General features: G+C 41.3%; 2 protein-coding genes across 4 annotated transcripts in view; both read right to left on the bottom strand.

The window, feature by feature from the left end:
- Positions 1 to 763, bottom strand: part of lyn (LYN proto-oncogene, Src family tyrosine kinase) — a 50,857-nt gene extending 50,094 nt beyond the window's left edge. The window contains exon 1 of one of the 3 annotated variants that reach the window (XM_042346204.1): positions 356 to 763. The gene's annotated coding sequence lies outside the window, so the exon portion shown is untranslated. The other 2 variants (XM_007890999.2, XM_007891000.2) reach the window with 2 other exon arrangements.
- A 13,630-nt stretch (positions 764 to 14,393) lies between these two features.
- The window catches only part of tgs1 (trimethylguanosine synthase 1), a 39,330-nt gene continuing 33,918 nt past the window's right edge, over positions 14,394 to 19,805 (bottom strand). Inside the window, exon 13 of the mRNA XM_007890997.2 lies at positions 14,394 to 14,567. Within this exon, the coding sequence (XP_007889188.2) occupies positions 14,457 to 14,567 (111 nt within the window). The 3' untranslated portion in view covers positions 14,394 to 14,456. The remainder of the gene's footprint in view (positions 14,568 to 19,805) is intronic.

Raw genomic sequence — 19,805 nt, 5'->3', positions numbered from 1 at the left:
CTTTCTCTTTTATTGTCTTTCATTTTAAGAAAAAACAAGCTGACCGGCGAACTGACACACACTTACACATTCACATTCCTGAACAAGAAAAAAAAACATTTTGGTTGCACAAAGCACTCACAGAATTTCGCCATCAGCAGAGCAAACATTACGGTGACCTGAAACAACTTTTTTTTACCCCATCCAAGTTTTTGCAACTACAGTACTTCCGTTAATTAAAAGCAATAAAGAAATAACCACCAACACATACACACAAGCACACACACACCAACACACACACACACACAAAGACTTCAAAGTGTTCAATCCACCGCCCATGTCACCCGCACAACAGTAGCGCAGACGTAAGACTTACTTCTCCCCAGTGATCGAATGGGAATCAGTAATGGACAAAGCTGCTCTTCCCTGGTTGCACTGAGGACGAGACTTTATCAATCCAGGGGGAAAGCTTCTTCATGGGAATCAAGTTCAAGTAGAAACCCCCCCCCCACCAAAACTTGTGCAAAATCCAAGATCAAGCGGTGCAGTGTGAACCCCGAGCTGCCTTATTCACTCCCTGCAGCAAGGTTGAAATTGAGGAACTAAATGGTTTTTTTTTCTCTTCTCTGCGTTACTTCCTGGTGTTGTTTATATAAATCAAATGACCTCCTACCCCAGACTAGCCTGCAATTTGCATGATTGTACAGTAATTGTTCCTACTACCGTTTTGTGGGCAGTCCTCATTAAGCAATCGCAGGACAGAATTGGCAGCAAAGGGGGTTTAATCCAATCTTTTCTGGGCTACAAGAGTTCACTAAACAGTGAAAGGAGAGGGAAATAATTTAGCCTGAATCTTTTCTTCCTGTAACACGGTTGGCAGAAAGGCTACTGTTACAATACATTGCTGTATGCCTGTACCATTGTTGTATTCTTTGCCTATCTACATAAAGATTCAAAGTGCAATTGATAACAGGTACACAAGTCACAAGGATGTAATGCAAACTCGCTATGTGGAAACTAAAGGTGGTTCCCCCTGTGATTTAAGGATGTTTAATAAAGGGTTGGTGCTGTGTTGACTCATGATGAGCCAGCTCAGTAGGAAAAAATAAGTCTGGAACAAAATTTCCCATCAATGTAGAGTTCAGATTATCTGTACTTAATACTAACGGGCTGCTGAAGACAGCATTAATGGTAGAGAGAACTTGGAATTAAAATATGCAAAGGTGCATAATGCTTATTTGTCATTTATAAAACCTTTTTTATTTTCAGGCCATGAAAACACAACAGAATACTAATACATTCACAGCAAGCATAACTTGCACAATTTTAAACGGTTCTGTTTTTGATGAAGGACCTTATAGCAAGGGGGGGAGGGTAAAAAAAGAAGACCCATGATATGCTCACGAACATATTATTGAAAAATATGGTCAGTTAATGAATAGGGAGGGGGTGGGAAGTGTGATTCTCTTTCTCTTCTCCCCCTTCCAGTGGCTTGGGACGTCCTCCCGACATGAAAGGCGCTCTATAAATGTAATTTGTTGTTGTTCCTCCATCCCCAGACTGTTTGCAGTAGTTTGATCTGAAGCCAGCTGTGCAATGAACTGTCAGGCCCACAAATAATGTCTTGGGACTGGCTTAACTGATTTTAATGTTGTTCACAGCAATTATCCAACTCACTGGCACTCCATTGCACCCATCCAACAATCAATAAATTAAGACTAAATTAAGATTATTAAGTATTCAAAGAAGATTGCAAAGATTACAAAGAATGTAGAACACGGAAACGAGTCACTCTGTGTCAGTGTCAACTAGTCGGTGTCAGTATTTATACTCAGTACAAAGCCTTCACCCAATCTTTACTCCCTCCCATAGCCTTCTATTCCCCTTTCCTTCATGTGAAGAACTAAGTTCCTCTTGAATGCATCTATACTATCTGATTCAACTGCTTCAGGCAGCAAGTTCCATAATTTCACTACCTTCTGAGTAAAGCAGTTCCTCCTAAATTCTCTTTAAGATCCCCAAGTCATCAAGGGGGTTTCTCATGATAATATAGCCAACAATCACCCAAATAAAATTAATCTTTTGTTCCATAGCAGTTTTTGGGACATTGCTGTGCACAAATTGGCTGTTTCGTTCGCCCACAAAATACACAGTCAGTAGACGTTATGGTATATCCTGTGAAGCACTTTGAGACATCCTTCGAATGTGAAAGGCACTATATCAAATACAAGGATTATTTTCATCCCCCCTTCTGGCCTGGTGAGAACCTCTCTAGCAAATATAAAATTTTAAAAGTTTGTAAAATTTAAGGCTGAGATAAATGTAGAACTCAAGTGTTAGAATGTTGTGGAAACAGAAGAGCACTTGAATTTATCAATAGGCAAATATTACGGGTGACATTTTCAAAATTACCTATACCAGTTATCGTCACAAACATTTTCAAAGGACATTTTGTTAAAGAAGAATGCAAACAATTTAGAACTGGATGTTTAGGTGTTTTTGTCCCTGGTTTCACAGCTTTGTGTTGCAATTTATCCAGTCAAGATTTTATTTTTCTGGAACCTCAGTCATATGCTCTAACCTCTGTAACTCCTGGCTTCAATCCCTCTGCCTCATTACCTCTATCTTTAAATCCCTCAAAACTTACCTTGTCGACTGCCCATTTGGTCCTTTCCTCCCTCTCCTTCACCAACCCTGCTCTGAGACAATATCCTGCATAAAGGGCGCTATATAAACTCAAGTTGCTGTTGCTGAAATGCGCTTATGCTTCATTTCCACTCCATTTCAGATATTTATTCTCAGGGTGGTGATATGCTGAGAGTTTCTGCCGCAGTACAAAAAGGATATTGGTGAAATCAAGAAGATACAGAGGAGGGCAACCAGAATGATTGAGAGAATGGAGGGGACCAGACTATGAGGAGCGACTAAGTAAATTGTTCTTGTTCACACTGGAAAAGAGAAGATTGAGAGGCGACATGATTGCTGTCTTTAAGCTTCTAAAGGGGCCAGACAATATACATCATGACAGGCTGTTTCAACTTGTCCAGAATAGTAAAACCAGAGGACATGGTCTGGATTGAAGGGAAGTAAATTCAGAACAAATTCACTCAAATACTATTTCAGTGAGCGAATAGTGAACCTGCGGAACAGGCTTCCTTGGGAGACGGTTGAAGCAGGAAGTGTTGATTCTTTCAAAAACAGATTAGATTTTTTTTGTAGGAAATAACATTATATGATATAGTACATAGATAGTTCGGGACATATGTGCATGCGACCACCAGGAAGGTGGAAGGCGAACTAGATCAGCCATAGGCTTTTTTCATCTAGGATTTCTTATGTAACAGGACTTGGACTTTGCCCTGAATTGAAGAAGATTAGTCAAACTCTGTTGTTTCAGGGCATGGGTTGAGGGCAACAGATAAACATTCTTATCTTATGGGTTTGATTGAACAGTGTAGAGTTAGCCTTTCCTCAGGCAGGGACTGCAGTTTAACACTTGACCTTGCCTCCCAGGCTAGGAAAGACAAAATTTGCCAAGTTCCATGTCCAGGTTGCTATCTAGTGACCCCTGCTGGAAAGTTATTTAAAGTATTTCTTTAATGGAATTCCCCACCATCTGTGGCTCACTCCAGAACTGTGAGAAGAGTGCCCGCAGATCAGAGTGATACACTGCCAGTGACCAGTGGGAGTTCCTGTTTGCACAACTCATATGCTTCATTAATGAATCCAGTGGGAAACAAATATTGTAGTTTAGACCCTGGTATCATACCAAAGTTACTTTGGGTCATCTTCATGTTTCTACAAACATATTTCCATATAGTCTCAATAAACTCACCGTACACTGTTTTGTCAAGACATTCTAACCAGGAAGATAGTAGGCTTGACCCCTGATCTGTGAGAAGTTAACACTTGGTCTCAGCAACCCAAGCTTAGGAAAGGAAAATTAGCTAGTTTATTTTCCTGTATGCTTCCTTATGACCTCTACTGGAATTTTCTTTGGTCAACCAGGTGCTTGCCACATGCTGAACCCCATCACCATGAATAAGAGCCTGTGGCTACCATATGTATTGTTGGTGTGGAGCATAGCATTTGAATGCCAAGTTTGTGCGATGTTAATCAGCTCTTGGGTCACTGTACAATAAGTCCTGTGAAACACTTTGATCTTTCTTGATAAGTAGCTATATCAAATGCAATAATGATTATTATTATTATATGAAAATGATCAATAAACAACACTCTCAGGTCATCAACCTTGCAGGCCTCACTGTGAGACTGACAACGTGTTACAATAATGGACTGACTTGTTGATTGATTTTTCCCGATTCTGTTAGTTGTATAGGTGAACAAGTGAGAGATTGTTCTGCAGTTCAAACAGAAGGTATTTGAAGCTTTGCCAAACTAGGAAATAAGTCTTGAAGATAAATATTAAAATGGGCAGTTAGATGCAATGTTAATGCATAAAGTTTGTAAAGGTGAATGTAACATCTGTGGTTAAAATATTTACACCTGTGCAAAAGACAATAATATTCCTTGTGTTGTAATAATCCTTGATATAATATCTTTCACATCTTGAAGACATCCCAAAGCACTTCAGAGAAGCAGCTATAGAGTATAGTGATTGTATTTCACAGATGAACATGGCAGCCAATTTTCGGACAGCAATGACCCACAAACAGCCATGAAGTAAGCAACAAAATTTATTTGGGGGGATTATTGAGTAGGACACTGGGAGAAACTTCCTCCTTTCAAATAAGGATCATGGGATCTTTAATATCCACTTGAACAGATAGACAGGACCTTGGTGTAATGTTTCATCCAAAGGACCCCACCTCCAACAATACAGCATACCACAGCACTGCCTTGGAGCGTGGGGTAGCCCAGACTGTGTGAATTCAAACGTGGTGTTTGAACCAACAACCTTCTAACTGAGAGAGTGCATTACCAAACTACTCAGAGCTCCAAACATAAATAGAAATTTCCATTGGTCTAGTCTGGGAGGCACAAGAGCAAGAAGCTTGTCTCCAACACACACTCAGTGTGGAGTCTTGAGTGACCAAGGTTTTAAATGGCACCTCGGTGGCTATAACACTGTAGGTCTGGAACTCCTCCACCAGCCAATTCATACACAAAGGAGTCCCCAGGGCCTGCCAACTCCCGAGAACTATACTGGAAAATGGTGTCCTTATATGGGAAAAGTTATTTCCTGGGCCAAGCAGAGAGAGTGCATTATCCAGGATTCACCAAAACAATAGAGTACTTTTGGATGCATCAACAGTGGAACAAGAGGACACAGGTGTAGAGTTGCAAAGGACAATTTCAGGATTAACATCAGGAAGCCAGGAAGGATAGTGGAGACAAGGACATTAGACTGATTTAAAAAACAGCTTCATGCTATAACGGGAGGACAGAAGGGTGGGTTTCCTGGAATGATGAGATCAGATGAGCAGAAGGACCTTCTTTGTCTGAACTGATCTTGTGATCTTCTGAGCCAATTTCAATATTAGATGAACCCAGTTGGAATGGAACCTTGCTTATGTCAGGGAACAGACGCACATCTCCAAGACCAATATAATTTAGATTTATTTTATAAAGTGAGAATTCAAAAACACGATTACGCTGACACGTTATTTCTGCTATTGAAATATGTAAACATTACCAACAAAAGGATAGCTCACTATTGGTTTCTGTACTTGTCAAGATTTGCTAGAAGCATTTCTCCAGTTAATTATGTGTCAAGGCAGGTCTGTGAGGTGGAAATACACATTTATCGACTTGGTATATTTTTACACCTTGTCAGTCTTCTCTCTTCAGGAAATGTATGTATGAGAAAAGATGCCAAACAAAACATTAATATTATGAAGATATGCTAGCATGTTTTAATAAAGAAAGTAAAAGCTTGCTTCAAAGGATTTTTCAAACCCGTTCCTGACAATACAAAAGAAACTGAATTCTACAGTTGTGACAAGACTGTGACGCAAGCCAAGCCAGAGCATGTGGAGTCAGGGGAGAAATAGTAGAATGGATAGCAAGCTGACTACAAAACAGAAAACAGAGATATGGGGTAAAGGGTAGCTACTCAGACTGGCAGGGGATGGGCAGTGGTGTTCCACAAGGACTCGGAAATCAGCAGTACAATTTCAAAATTTGCAGACAACACCAGATTGGGGGAGTAGTTAATACAGAGGAGGACTGCAACACTTTACAGCAAAGCATTAATAAACTTGCTGAAAGGGCATTTAAATGACAAATGCATTTCAATGTAGAAAAGTGTGAGGTGGTACATTTTGGTAGAAGGAATAAGGAAGTCACATACATCCTGGAAAATAAAGGTCTAAATGGGGCAGAGGAGTAAAGGGATCTAGGGGTACACAGTCACAATTCACTAAAAGTAGCAACACAGGTTAATAAGTCCATAAAAAAACAAACCAGGCATTGGGGTTAATTTCTAGAGGGATAGTGAATCAAAAGCAGGGAAGTTATGGTAAACTTCTATGGAACCTCGGTTAGACCACACTTAGAATACTGTGTGCAGTTCTGGTCCCCACATTATAGAAGGGATGTCGAGGCACTGGGGAGGGTGCAAAGGAGATTCACAAGGAGGATCCCAGAACTGAGAGGTTATACCTATCAGGAAAGGCTGAATATGCTTGGACTTTTTTCTCTTGAAAAGAGGAGGGTAAGAGATGACCTGATAGAGGTCTTTAAAATGATGAAAGGTTTTGATAGGGTAGACATAGGGAAGATGTTTCCACTTGTGGGGGAGACCAAACCAGGGGCCATCAATAGAAATTAGTCACAGAAAGATCAAATAGGGAAGTTAGAAAAAAATTCTTCACACAGAGAGTAGCAGGAATGTGAAACATGCAACCACAAGGAGTTGTTGAGGCAAATAGCATAGATGTATTTAAGGGAAAGCTAGATAGGTACATGAGAGAGAAAGGAATAGAAGGTTATGCTTGAAGGCTTAGTTGAGGAAGGGCAGGAGAAGGCTCATGGAGAGCATAAACACCGGCATAGACCAGGTGGACCGAATGGCCTGTTTCTGAGCTGTATATTCTAATGTATTCTAATGAAAGCCACATTGATCTTAAAGCAGGTCCCTCATTTTATTCATCAACAACTTTCTTTCAGCTCCCCAAATATCCATGTCAACACTCACTATATTGATCCAAAAAGTGATCAAATCTTTTCTCTTGATTTTAAAAATACACAACATAAAGTTGCCTATTTATGTGGACATTAAAGATCCCGTGGCCTTATTCAAAAAAGAGAAGGGACTTTCTGCCAGTATTCCTAGCCAACAATCCCCCAGATAAAATTGATCATTCGCTTCCTAACTGTGCGTTGTGTAAATTGGCTGTCGCATTCGCCTACAAAATATACAGTCACTGCAATTTAACAACAACTTGAATTCATATAGCTCCCTCCACGCCGGACGGCGTCTCAGAGCGCTCAGATACAGTATATCCTGTGAAGCAACTCAATAACTCACTATATCAAATGCAAGGTTTATTATATTTTATATAAAGTTGATATTGTAAAGAAACTGTACACAATTATTGTTTTACTAAATCAAATTTTGAATTGAAGCAAATTGCTTCCTTTTGTGCTGTAACTATTCATAATTTGACTACTTACATGATATGATGTGTTTGACCTTTCTTTTTTGTAGCTCAATGAATCATAGAATTATACAGCACAGAAGGAGACCATTCGGCCCATCATGTCTGTGCCGGCTCTTTGAAAAGAGCTATCCAAATTAATCCCACTCCCCTGCTCTCTTCCCATAGCCCTGCAAACTTGTCCTCCCCAAATAATTATCTAATAATGATCCGAATTACATGCACCAATAACAGAATGGCAGTTCTGCAGAATAGATACAGCAGGGACCATGGTATGCATTCCTTTTCTGAGGTCTGAAATTTTTAATAAGAGAACAATTTCATTAACCCAATAACAAGATTACCTTTATTTAATTAAACGATCAAACATTTATCTCAGCAACATGAAATTGTAAAGGAAAAATCCAAACACGATGACCCAATTGCATTGTACACAGTAAAAACTAAGTTGTGTAACTTGAATCATGAATTTCGGACTAAAGTATCACTGACACTATTAAAAAGATTAAAAATAGGCATTTAGCCCTTCAAACTCAATCCTTCTAATACAATGCAAACCTACCCTATTGTGGACTGTAACTGCCCCTCACTGTCTGTTGGGAAATCTCCAACTGATTCTTCAATGGAAATCAAATAAAAACTTCCAGAGTATATAATAATAATAATCCTTACATTTGATATAGCGCTTTTCACGTCGGGAGGACGTCCCAAAGCGCTGCACAGAACACACTGTAAAGTGAATTGACTGTATATTTGTGGGTGAACGCGGCAGTCAATTGCGCACAGCAATGTGCCACAAACAGTCGTAGATTGAAAATGACCAATTTTATTATTGTTTTTGGTTTTGGAGGGATTATTATTAGGCGTGTGGAGTAAGGAAACTTGCCCAAGGTTTCGCCCTGCCTGGAATTGAACTCAGGTCTCTCGCTTGCAAAGCGAGTGCTCTAACCACTGAGCTACAGGACTCCACATCTTCCCCATTGAAACCAGTCGTTTCCACCGCAAATTGTCTCCATCTCCTCATCTCCCCTCACTCCACAGTAACACAGAAATAGTGTCCCATAGAGTATTTGTTCATCTCAGTCTATACCCATCCCTATAACCTCTAGTACAAATCTCACACAAATGTGTACCCATTGAATTACAACAACGAATAGACATCAAAAAACTACCGGCAAGATTCACAGACAAGGATAGTTACACAACAAATACACACATGGGAAGGTGGGAAATAAACTAGAGGAGCAGGAGAACAGGGGAGATGCTAGTTCATTATTCAATTGAGCCATAGAGGTCAAAACAATGAACAAAATTGTTCCTTGAATAATTGCCTGTTTCACATGTTTATGAGAAAATTTAAACCAAAAATGCATTTACATATAAGACGCTTTTTGTGCGAAATGTCAGTTTCATTAATGATGAGCCATGATCTTATTGAATGGTGGGGCAGGCTCGAGGGGCCAAATGGCCTAATCCTGCTCCTAATTTCTTATGTTCTTATGTATTATTAATCAAACGATGAACGTCACAGTTTCAGGAGCACTGCACAGCAGAGTGCAGATATTTTCTTTCTGTTGCAAGAGGCTTTTTGTTCCAAATCACATTTTACTGGCCGCTGAAGATTGGAATCTGTAACCTTGTGTCAGTGGCTTCCTGCTGAATGCTGTATAGATTGAGCAACACAACTGGCCAAATGCCCTTTTTCTAAATATCTATGTCTTGACATGCTTGTAACAGTCAGAGAGAGAGATAGAGAGAATGCGAGTGAATGAGAGAGATAGCCAAGCTGGAAGTTTTTTTTAAACAGTATAGTGCAATGTAAATTAATGCATATAAATATATTTATCTGCACTGATTCATTGAAATTAATTTTTCTGCATTCATTCACTATTTCAAGGAGTGTCTGTAGCTAGGAAGCAATTAACTCTCAGGAAAACTACTGTATGTCAGTATTAAATGCAAGCTAGTTCAAGCCCTAAAAATAGTGCTGTCAGTATAACAGGTTTCATTGCATTTACCATAGCAACAAGGGACAAGTTACTATAGTAACAGGTTACGCGAGTAGCTAGAAAAGCTCCCACTAAAACACTGGTGAAGATAACTGGTCAGATCCTTTGGAGCAAGATTGGTATAGAAGGCAACTAGGAAAGGTAGTGATTCTCTATGAAACAATTGATATGTGTATAGGCTGCCACCATCTTGCCACATTAATGCACCAGAGGTTTAGTGATGCATTTTTATTATTATTTTTACACATTGAACATTACAACACAGAAACAGGCTATTTGGCCCATCAAGTTTTCAACACAAAAGAACTAGTCTAATTCCACTCTCCTACTTGCTCCTCATACTCTTCAATGTGAATCGAGAACACCAAAGGAAGCCAATAGGCTGTGTCACAAAACGGAAGTTCCATAAACTGGAAGTGTACTACATAGAAGTGACAATAATATAGCTAATTCAATAAATTGCCAAAAGAAGATGCAATAGGGCACTAGTTCTTTGGTGCTATCTCAATACCTTGCTTAAAATACCATTAAAACTTTGATGTAAGAATGACTTTATATTATGAATAATAAAATTCCTTTCTAATAAGTTTGGTCCATTTCTACTACCACGGCTGCAGTAGAACTTCGGCAGAGGACAAATATTTTATAATTGACAAGGCTATGCTCAGGCTTATTACTCATCACTAGAACGGAAAACAAAATCATCACCAAGAGGCAAGTAGTTTCACTAAGAGGCAGTCAATAGCTGCTTTGTATGACTATTCATTTGGGGGAAAAAATAACTTGTATCTCTGCTGCACACACATGCAGTAGCAGCTGTTGAAAAGAAACTTGTTTGCATATCTGTGCAAAGAAAACAAGCCAAATCATGAGCTGAAAGAGAGATACGTCCTCAAGACTTGTAGATTGCCACAAGTTGCCTTGAGTTATATTACATTTTAAATACTTTTTTTTTAAACAGTGTTGTGTAAGTTAGTGTTTTTCAAACAATATTTGGTGAAAACATACACAAGGAAAGCTAATAGCCTTTGGCAGAGAGAGATACATTCATTAGCAGTGCCTGTGTTTTGAAATAGAATTATGTGCATTGAATCATTGAAATAGATTTATCTGAAATAGATTTATCTTGTTATTTTTTAAATATTTTAATTTTTTTGTAATTATTCTTGTATTTTTATAGTTGTATTATTAAAATACAAGAGGGTGACAAACAGTCTCAAAAGATCTCACAGGAGTTACTGCAGTATTTTATAGGCGTACATAACAATCATTTGTGCACTACAGTATCCGACAAAGAGCCATGAAGTGAATGAGTAATTTTATCTGCTGCATTTGTCTATGAACAAGAGGCAGAAAATTAAGATAAAAGCAAGCAATTTGCATACAGCAATGTCCCACAATCAGTCATAAAGTGAATGAACAATTTAGCTTGTGGATTGATTGCCAGGACAATGCCAGAAACTGTCTCTCTCTTTAAATAGTATCATGAAATCTTTAAACATCTATTTCAAGCACCTCCAAAAATGCAGTGCTACATGAGTATCAGTCTAGACTATGAGCTCAAGTACTCAATGTAGGGGTTGAACAATCGTCTAGCCCAGAGGTGAGAGTATTACCAACTGAGCCAAACTGATTTGTTTACTATTAACCAAAATAACAGGGATTATATCAAATGCAAGAATTATTATTATACATTTTTTAAATTATAATCATGACCATGACATCTCATTAGCCAACAAGAGCCACTTTATCAAGTGGTCCCATGTATTGAAAGCAACAGATTTGGTTATGGCTTGTTAAGAAGGATGTATGGGTCCTACCTTCTTTGTTTCCCTTCAAACAGCTAGTCATGTGCCAATGTTAATTTGTTCCACCTCCAGGCGGGGTAACTTTATAGACTCCTTCATTCACTGTTAATGGGGAGACCAGGACACCTGCACCCAATAGGGATAGGGACTGTTTACCGTCTGCTAATAGTAGATCAAGAGACACCTGAGACTGTATTAATGGGCTACTTCAAAACACAGGCATTGCTCATGAATGTATTTCTCTCTGCTGTCGGTTATTAGTTTTTTTTGTGGAATAGACATTTTTCTCGATGGGTTTTCACCAAAGCTTAAAAAACTCTGTGCTTAGCATAATTTTGTTTTGGCCACAAAAGATACAGTCAATTTACTTTACAGTATATTCTGTGAAGCACTTTGAGATGTCTCAAAGACATAATAAAGCGCTATATCAGTGGGACATTCCTGTTTGCAAATTACCTGCCACGTTCACTAGAAAATACAGTCATTATTCTTTTCTTACCTGTGAAGCGCTTTGAGACATTCTCCCATCATGAAAGGTGCTACATTAAATGTAGGGAATCTTATTGTAATGTGGGATACATATTATGTTTTGTGCTTTAAATAATTTTTCAGCAGCTTCAATTTCAGGCAGATTTCTCCATCTATCACGTAAGGGACACTGGCTAAATTTCCTATTAAAGTTGAAAATACTTACTTTATGACTTCTACATGCAATTCATTTAGGTTTTGATCCTCACATTAGGTCGCTTGCTAATCTGCTTGCAGACAACTTCTGTTGACAGATTGCATGCTGCCCCAATCTCCACATTTTAGATAAAATCCTGATGAGCTCTGGTCAGCCATTTCAAACCAATCTTGCTTTTATTCAATTTAATTTCCTTGTGCTTTGAGGAATTTGAAGAATTCAAATGTTACCCCAAGGTACTTCATGTGACTTTCTCATGAACTGCAGCTTGACTTTGGAATGGCAAACTTCTTCACAGCGATTTTGCTTTCCACATGTACAGCAATCTAATATTAATTTAACACATTGGCAAGTTGTGGTCCAGAAAATTTTGCTTCTTTTGGCACAAGTTTCTGTCTCTTTCAATGGAATTATACTAAAGTTATCAGTAATAGTGGCTTTCATGCAGAAATCTTAACTTGATCACTTAGGTGTTACAATATCAAATTAATCAGGTAGCATCTGACCACTTTATTTCTTAAATCCGATCTCATAATAATCTATTGATTCACCCTTCTGATTCTTAGGGTTAAAAATGTGCCTTTTCCATGTTATATTCCAGTTGACTTCCAGATTCTCTACATAATGGAGCATGTTCAAAAACACCCCATTACATTCAACTATAAATACAGAAAGTTTGTAATGTTTCTGTACATTCAATAAAACAATAATATTAACCCTTGCATAAGTGTTTGATTTAGGAGTTAAGTGATATAAATGCAATTCTTTAATAAAACTCTTCAACATTACAGGCTTTGAATAAAGTGCATGCGTTTGTCACCTCCCACTTGGATTATTCCAATACACTCCTCGTGGTTCTCCTCAGCTCCACCATTCAAAAGATCCAGCTCATTCAAAACTCAGCAGCCCGCATACCGACCAGGACCACATCTCACCAGCTCTGGCCAGGCTCCACTGGCTCCCCATCACCAAACGGATCGACTTCAAGATCCTCATGTGTGTTCAAATCCTTTCACTCTCTGGCACCTCCCTATCTCTCCAACCTCCTCACTCCCCAATCCACCACCTGGTGCCTCCGCTTGACTGGCACTGGCCTCCTGCTCGACCCTCGCACCCTCCGCTCCACCATCGGAGGTCACGCTTTCAGCCACTACACCCCAAAACTCTGGAACCTTCTCCCTCAATCCCTCTGCCTTGCCCCATCTCTCCCCTCTTTCAAGTCCTGCCTGAAGACTTTCCTCTTCGACCGTGCTCACGGCCACCTCCCCCTCCCCCCAGCTCAGTCAGGCTCCACCACTGTTAAGCGCTCTGAGACAGAACCCTGTGTGACAGGCACCATATAAGTGCAAGTTGTTGTTGTAAATTGAATAGAATGTCAAAGTGCATCTCAGCAGGTTTATTAAAGAGTTGATAAACTGAGACAACAGATAAGCCATGGTTGTGCATAATAATAATCCTCACATTTGATATAGAACCTTATCATATTTTCAAAACATCAAAGTGTTTCACAGGATTTTCCTGTATAGTGCAGTGACCGTGTATTTGTAGGTAAACACAATGTCGTATATGTGAAAAGCCGGTATTACAGTATGTAGTCTAATAAAGTCTATAACGTACACAGTCACTACATTCTGTTGAAAATCCATAGTACTTTGGGATGTTTTGATGCCGTGATAAGGCGCTATATGAAATGCAGGGATTATTATAAATAAATAACTTCAGTAAACTCATTCCACTTTCGTTGCTTCTTACAAGGTTCCCCAATGCAAACTGGAATCATAGGATTTTTTTTTCTCAGTCTGTTTTTGTCTATTTGGTTAACACCTGCCACAACTATATTAATGTTGTTTTCTCTGAAGCATTTTGTGTGGCTGAGTTGTGCAGACTAGGAAGTTTATCTAATAATCCACACCCTAACCCTGTATGTGTGTGTTTGTGGTATGTGTATATGTGTTAGGTGAAGACAGCAATCTAACATCATCTAATAACTCACTGTCAAGTATCACACATTAAGAAGTCATTTATTTCGATGCAATACCAGAGGTCACCCTTTATCAATAGAACCCTAAGCCAAGACTGAAGGGGGTTGAAATATAGTTTGAGTAAAATAAAATACAAGTTGAAGTGAATTATGTCATGAGCTTCTCAAACATAACCTGGGAAAGTAAAAGAATGTTTCCTTTTCAATTAATGCATCATGTTGTGTGTGCTTTCCAAGTTTAATTTAGCAGTAAGCCACGAGGCAAACAATAATGAACAACAGCTCTGATAGAAATGAACAGCATGCCTCTCAAAAGTAAAAAGGTTTTATTATGTTGGTTCATCACACAATGGCTAATCTACAACATTCGCTTTATTCATTCCGGATCAAGTCACCAAAATAAGCAGTGATTGTCTTCAGCTTGTTGTTGAGAAAGTTTTGCTCAATTTCCACCCGTCCTCCTGGTCCGGTTAAGGATGCCACCTGCCACAAAAAACATAAGCAACTCAAAAAACTGCCTCACAGAAAAAGAGAAAACTTCTGCAATAATAACAGCAACTTGGACTTACAAGACAATATGGGTCACCAAGCCCAGGGCGAGGGGGGAATTAATGCTAATGGCTAATGATCAGGGAATTTTCAAAAAGTAATAATAATCCTTACATTTGATATAGCACCATTCACATCAGGAGTGCATCTTAAAGTCTTTCACAGGATTTACTGCAAACTGCATTGACCATGTATTTCATAGGCGAATGAGGGTATTTGAATGCAGAGACAGAAGGTGCTTGGCAAAAGGATTTGGGGAAAAAGCTTCAGAGAGGGGGACATTGTGACTGAAAACTAGCACTGATGATGCTTTGGACAACAGGTACAAGATGGAAGAGTGAAGAGTAAGGAAACACAGAAGCAGAACCACATTTTCCCAGGAATTTACCAGGAGTTATTTCTCACAGATCAAATCAATCTGCTAACTGATAAATGTTTTGTAACCCAAGTCAAACCACTGCTGCCTGGCTTTCTTCATTGTTTTATTTTTCATTAAAGCGAGGAATCTCACCGTCCCCCCTCAGTGTCGGGAACAAGTGTGTCCAGAAACTGAGGTTAAAAGCAGGAAGCTGAGGAAAACAGCCAGTATATAAAAACAATATTAACACTCAAGAGCGAGGCAAACACTTGTAGGTTTATTGTGGAGAGAGTCTGTAATACAAGTTAGTGTGTTGTAGAAAGCAAAGTAAACATATAGAATGCCACAATCTGCCAAGTGCAAGTAACATTGTAAAACAGCCAGTTAACAACACAATTGGAGCTGGTGTGTAATGTGCATTAAACTGTGAAACAGCAGCGAAAAGTAAACTGTAGCTCAAATTAACAGCAGTTCCATTCATTAAACAGGTTGTTATTTAAACAGATAATTTAAATGCTGATCACTTAGTGAGTGGCTTACTGCTAAATTAGTTGACAGCCAGCTGACCACATGTTTTTAAAACTGATTTGACAAAGCATATAAATTACCAGCAGTTAGTAGAAGTATTGCTGGAACAGGACTGAATATGAGAAGTGTGACAGTAAAGATGACGTACCTCCCAACACCTGGACTTTGGTGGAACCCAATAAGATATCTAAAGTACAACCTTTAGTCTTAAAACTACATTAAGTTTTGCACATACGATTTTGGCCAACCTTTATTACTACAGTAAATATTAAGAATTTGGAGGGCATTTAGGAAGGAATATTCCTATAAATAAAAATACTCTGGCGACTTATCACTCAGGGACATTCCAGAAACAACTTCCTGATCGTTTTGTTATTAACAAAGCTTTGGTTTTGTTAGAAGTGTATATATTACAGTATATAGGATAATCCTGGAGGCGAAGAACAACCCCAGGCTACTGTTTTCCACCACATCCCGACTCCTCCGTCCCCCCCGCCACCCCGCGCAGGTCATCTCCTCCAACCTTCACTGCGAGGAGATGCTGGATTTCCTTGAATCCAAGATCAAGGGAATCCGCTCCGCGGTCACTTCCCCTCCAACTTCCACCCACCACCCACCCCTTCCCTCCCACACTCCGACTCCTACCCATCCTCCCCTACACACCTTCGTACCCGTTTCCCCACCCTCTGTCACTGAACTCATCCTATCCCTAAAACCAACCACCTGCTCCCTTGACCCCATCCCCACTCCACATCTCCCAGCTCCATTTTCTTGCCCCACACATCACTGACATCATAAACCTGTCCCTCTCCTCTGGCTCTGTCCCCATTCCATTAAAAACTGCCATCATCACGCCCACCCTGAAAAAACCCTCCCTTGATGCGTCGCAGCTATCAAGCTACCGGCCCATCTCCAACCTCCCCTTTCTCTCCAAGGTCTTGGAAAGAGTTGTCGCCTCCCAACTGCGCTCTTTCCTCTCCACCCATTCTCTTTTCGAACCCCTTCAGTCAGGTTTCCGTGCTGCTCATAGCACAGAAACTGCCCTGGTCAAGGTCACCAATGATATCCTGACCATCTGTGACCAGGGCTCCCTCTGTCTCCTCGTCCTCCTCGACCTATCGGCAGCATTCGATACGGTCGACCACGCTATCCTACTCCACCGCTTGTCCTCCCACCTCAACCTTCAAGGCACTGTCCTTGAATGGTTTAGCTCTTACCTTTCCCACCGTCTTCACTTCGTCTCAACGAATGGCTTCTCCTCCACCCCCCGTACTGTCTCATGTGGTGTCCCTCAGGGCTCTGTCCTCGGTCCCCTCCTCTTCACCCTCTATATGCTCCCCCTTGGTGACATCATCCGCAAACATGGGGTTAACTTCCACATGTATGCGGATGACACCCAACTCTACCTTTCCTCCTCTACTCTCAACTCCACGACCACCGATGTCCTGACAGCCTGCCTGTCCGACATCGAGTCCTGGACGAGAGACAACTTTCTTCAGCTCAACGTGCGAAAAACCGAGGCCCTCCTGATTGGCTCACGTCAGCGCCTCCGCACCTCAGGCGCTGACACCATCAGCATCCAAGGCTGCACTCTCCACCTCTCAAAGCCAGTCAGGAACCTCGGCGTTTTGTTCGACCCTGAGCTGTCCTTTCTCCCTCACATCCGCACCACAACTGGCACCGCCTTCCATCACCTCCGGAATATCGCCAGATTACGGCACTACCTCACCCCTCACGCCGCTGAAACCCTGGTTCACGCCTTTGTCACCTCAAGGCTGGACTATGGGAACTCTCTCCTCGCCGGCCTTCCCGCCACCTCCCTCCACAAGCTGCAGGTCATTCAGAACTCTGCAGCTCGTGTACTGTCCCGCACCAGGCTTCGCGATCACATCACTCCCACCCTCGCTCGCCTCCACTGGCTCCCCATCCCCCAGAGGATTGATTTCAAGATCCTCATCCTCACCTACAAGGCCATTCACGGCCTTGCTCCCTCCTACCTCTCCAACCTACTATCCCCCTACCTACCTGCCCGTACCCTCCGTTCCTCTGGCTCCGGTCTGCTCCACGTCCCCCGCCCCAACCGCCCTACTATCGGTGGTCGGGCCTTCAGCCTCTCAGCCCCCAGGCTCTGGAACTCCATCCCCCAGTGCCTTCGCCTTGCTTCCTCCCTTTCCTCCTTCAAGGCCGGTCTCAAAACCTTTCTCTTTGACCGTGCCTTCAGCTCCCCTCTCGACTCTCTTCCTCCTCCTCGCTCCCTCCCTCCCTTCCCTCCCCTCACCCTGACCATTTCCCCCCTCCTCTCTCCCTCCCTTCCCTCCCCTCACCCTGACCATTTCCCCCCTCCTCGCTCCCTCCCTTCCCTCCCCTCACCCTGACCATTTCCCCCCTGCTCGGGTCATGACCCAACTGTGCAGCGCCTTGGGACGTCCTCCTGACGTGAAAGGCGCTCTATAAATGGAATCTTGTTGTTGTTGTATAGCAGAACATAGTCTGGAGTGTGTTATAAAGCAGCAACACATCTTGGGGGATTGATAGCTAGTCTCTGCTTTGTGAGAAAAGTTATTAACATAAAGTCTAGTCTGACATTTCAATGCATTATTGGGGTTAACGTCCTTCGGATGAGACGTTAAACCGTAGTCCCAACTACCTATTCAGATGGGGTTAAAGATCCAATGACACTATTCGAAAAGTGAAGGTAATTTTTTCCTGATTTCCTGGCCACAGTTCCCGAAATAAAGTTGGTCATCCCCCACCTCTGCAACACCGCCCAGCTCCACCACTGCCTCTCCCGTCAGGCTGCCAAAACCCTCACCCATGCATTTATCACATCTAGTGTCAACTAGGCCAACTCTCTGCTTGTCAGCCTTCCTAAAGCTTCCCTCCATAAGCTATAGATCATCCAGAACTCTGCAGCTTGTGTCCTCTCCCGCACCAGGCTCTATGACCCCATCACCCCCACCCTCCCCCGGTTCCCCATCCCCCAGAGGAGAAAGTACAAAATCCTTGTCCTTGCCTTCAAGGCCCTCCACGGCCTTGCCCCTTCCTACCTCTGTGACCTGCTAACCCCATATCAACCTGTCAGCTCCCTCCGCTCAGCAGGTTCTTGCCTGCTCCACTATCGGCAGTCAAATCTTCAGCCTTACTGGTCTCACCCCCTGGAACTCCATCCCAGTCCCTTGACCTCACTTCCTCCCTTGCCTCCTTCAAGGGACGTATCAAGACCCTTCTCCACCCTCCTACCCACTCTGCTCTCTACACCCGATACCAACCCCCTGCTTGGGTCGAAATCCCTGACTGTCCAGCACCTTGGGACATACCCCCTACGTGAAAGGCGCTATACAAATGTTATTTGTTGTGGTTCATTCAATTCATGACTTTTTGTGGGACATTGCTGTACTCAAATTGGCTGCCGCGTATATCGGCTGCCAGTCACAAAACTTTGTAGCAAATCTTTTGAAGCACTTTAAGCCATCCTCCTGATGTGAATAGCCTATTTCAACTGCGAGGATTATTTAGTTAAACAAGATTTCTGTAGAAAAGACTCAATTCTCAGATTTGGCACATACACGAGCTACTTCATGTGTAGCTCAGAACTCACAACAGAAGATATTGAGTTTAATTTCAGTGGAGTTATAAGTTGACATACAAGGCTAACTTGTATTTATGTATGTATGTTTGTGTATGTGTAGCTATATATCCCTTTCAAATATCTTGATTGATTCTGCCTATATTGCCTTCTAGACAGTGTAATCAAATTATCATGCCTTTTCTCATTCTGACTTTCAAATGTCTTTATGCTCTTGCCTCCCCCAAATCACCTACTGTGCAAAATCCCCCAGCCCCAATCTTCCACTCACTCCATCTCATCTGGAAACTGCCCCACTGTACAATTCCCATCACTGAAGAGCAACCTTTCAACCACAATGCCGACTATCTTTCTCATGAACTCTCTCCCAATATCCTTTGCTTTTAGGAGCCTTCTAAACTCCTAACTCTTGGACTGTACCTTGGACAATACCTTCCTCTCCTTAAGTACAAACACGCTATAAAAAAAAACCTTTTTTTAATTGGAAAAAAATTATAGGTTATCTTTATTCAAGTTCCTGTTTTGCTTAGATTTTTAATTTCTTGTGGCAGTGCAATGATTAACAGGTGTTATGTGTGCAAGACTGCTATTTTCTCTCAGTAATAGCGATTGATACTGGATGTTTTCTGCCGACTGAAACACATCGTTTTCAAAGTTCATGTCAGTGTTCCTCAACAAATCCCAAAGCTTATCATGGGGG

The sequence above is a fragment of the Callorhinchus milii genome, unplaced genomic scaffold (genome assembly GCF_018977255.1).
Source record: "Callorhinchus milii isolate IMCB2004 unplaced genomic scaffold, IMCB_Cmil_1.0 Scaffold2, whole genome shotgun sequence".
Lineage (NCBI taxonomy): Eukaryota > Metazoa > Chordata > Chondrichthyes > Chimaeriformes > Callorhinchidae > Callorhinchus > Callorhinchus milii.
The sequence above is the reverse complement of the archived record's forward strand: the minus strand, read 5'-3'. Positions and strand labels throughout refer to the sequence as shown.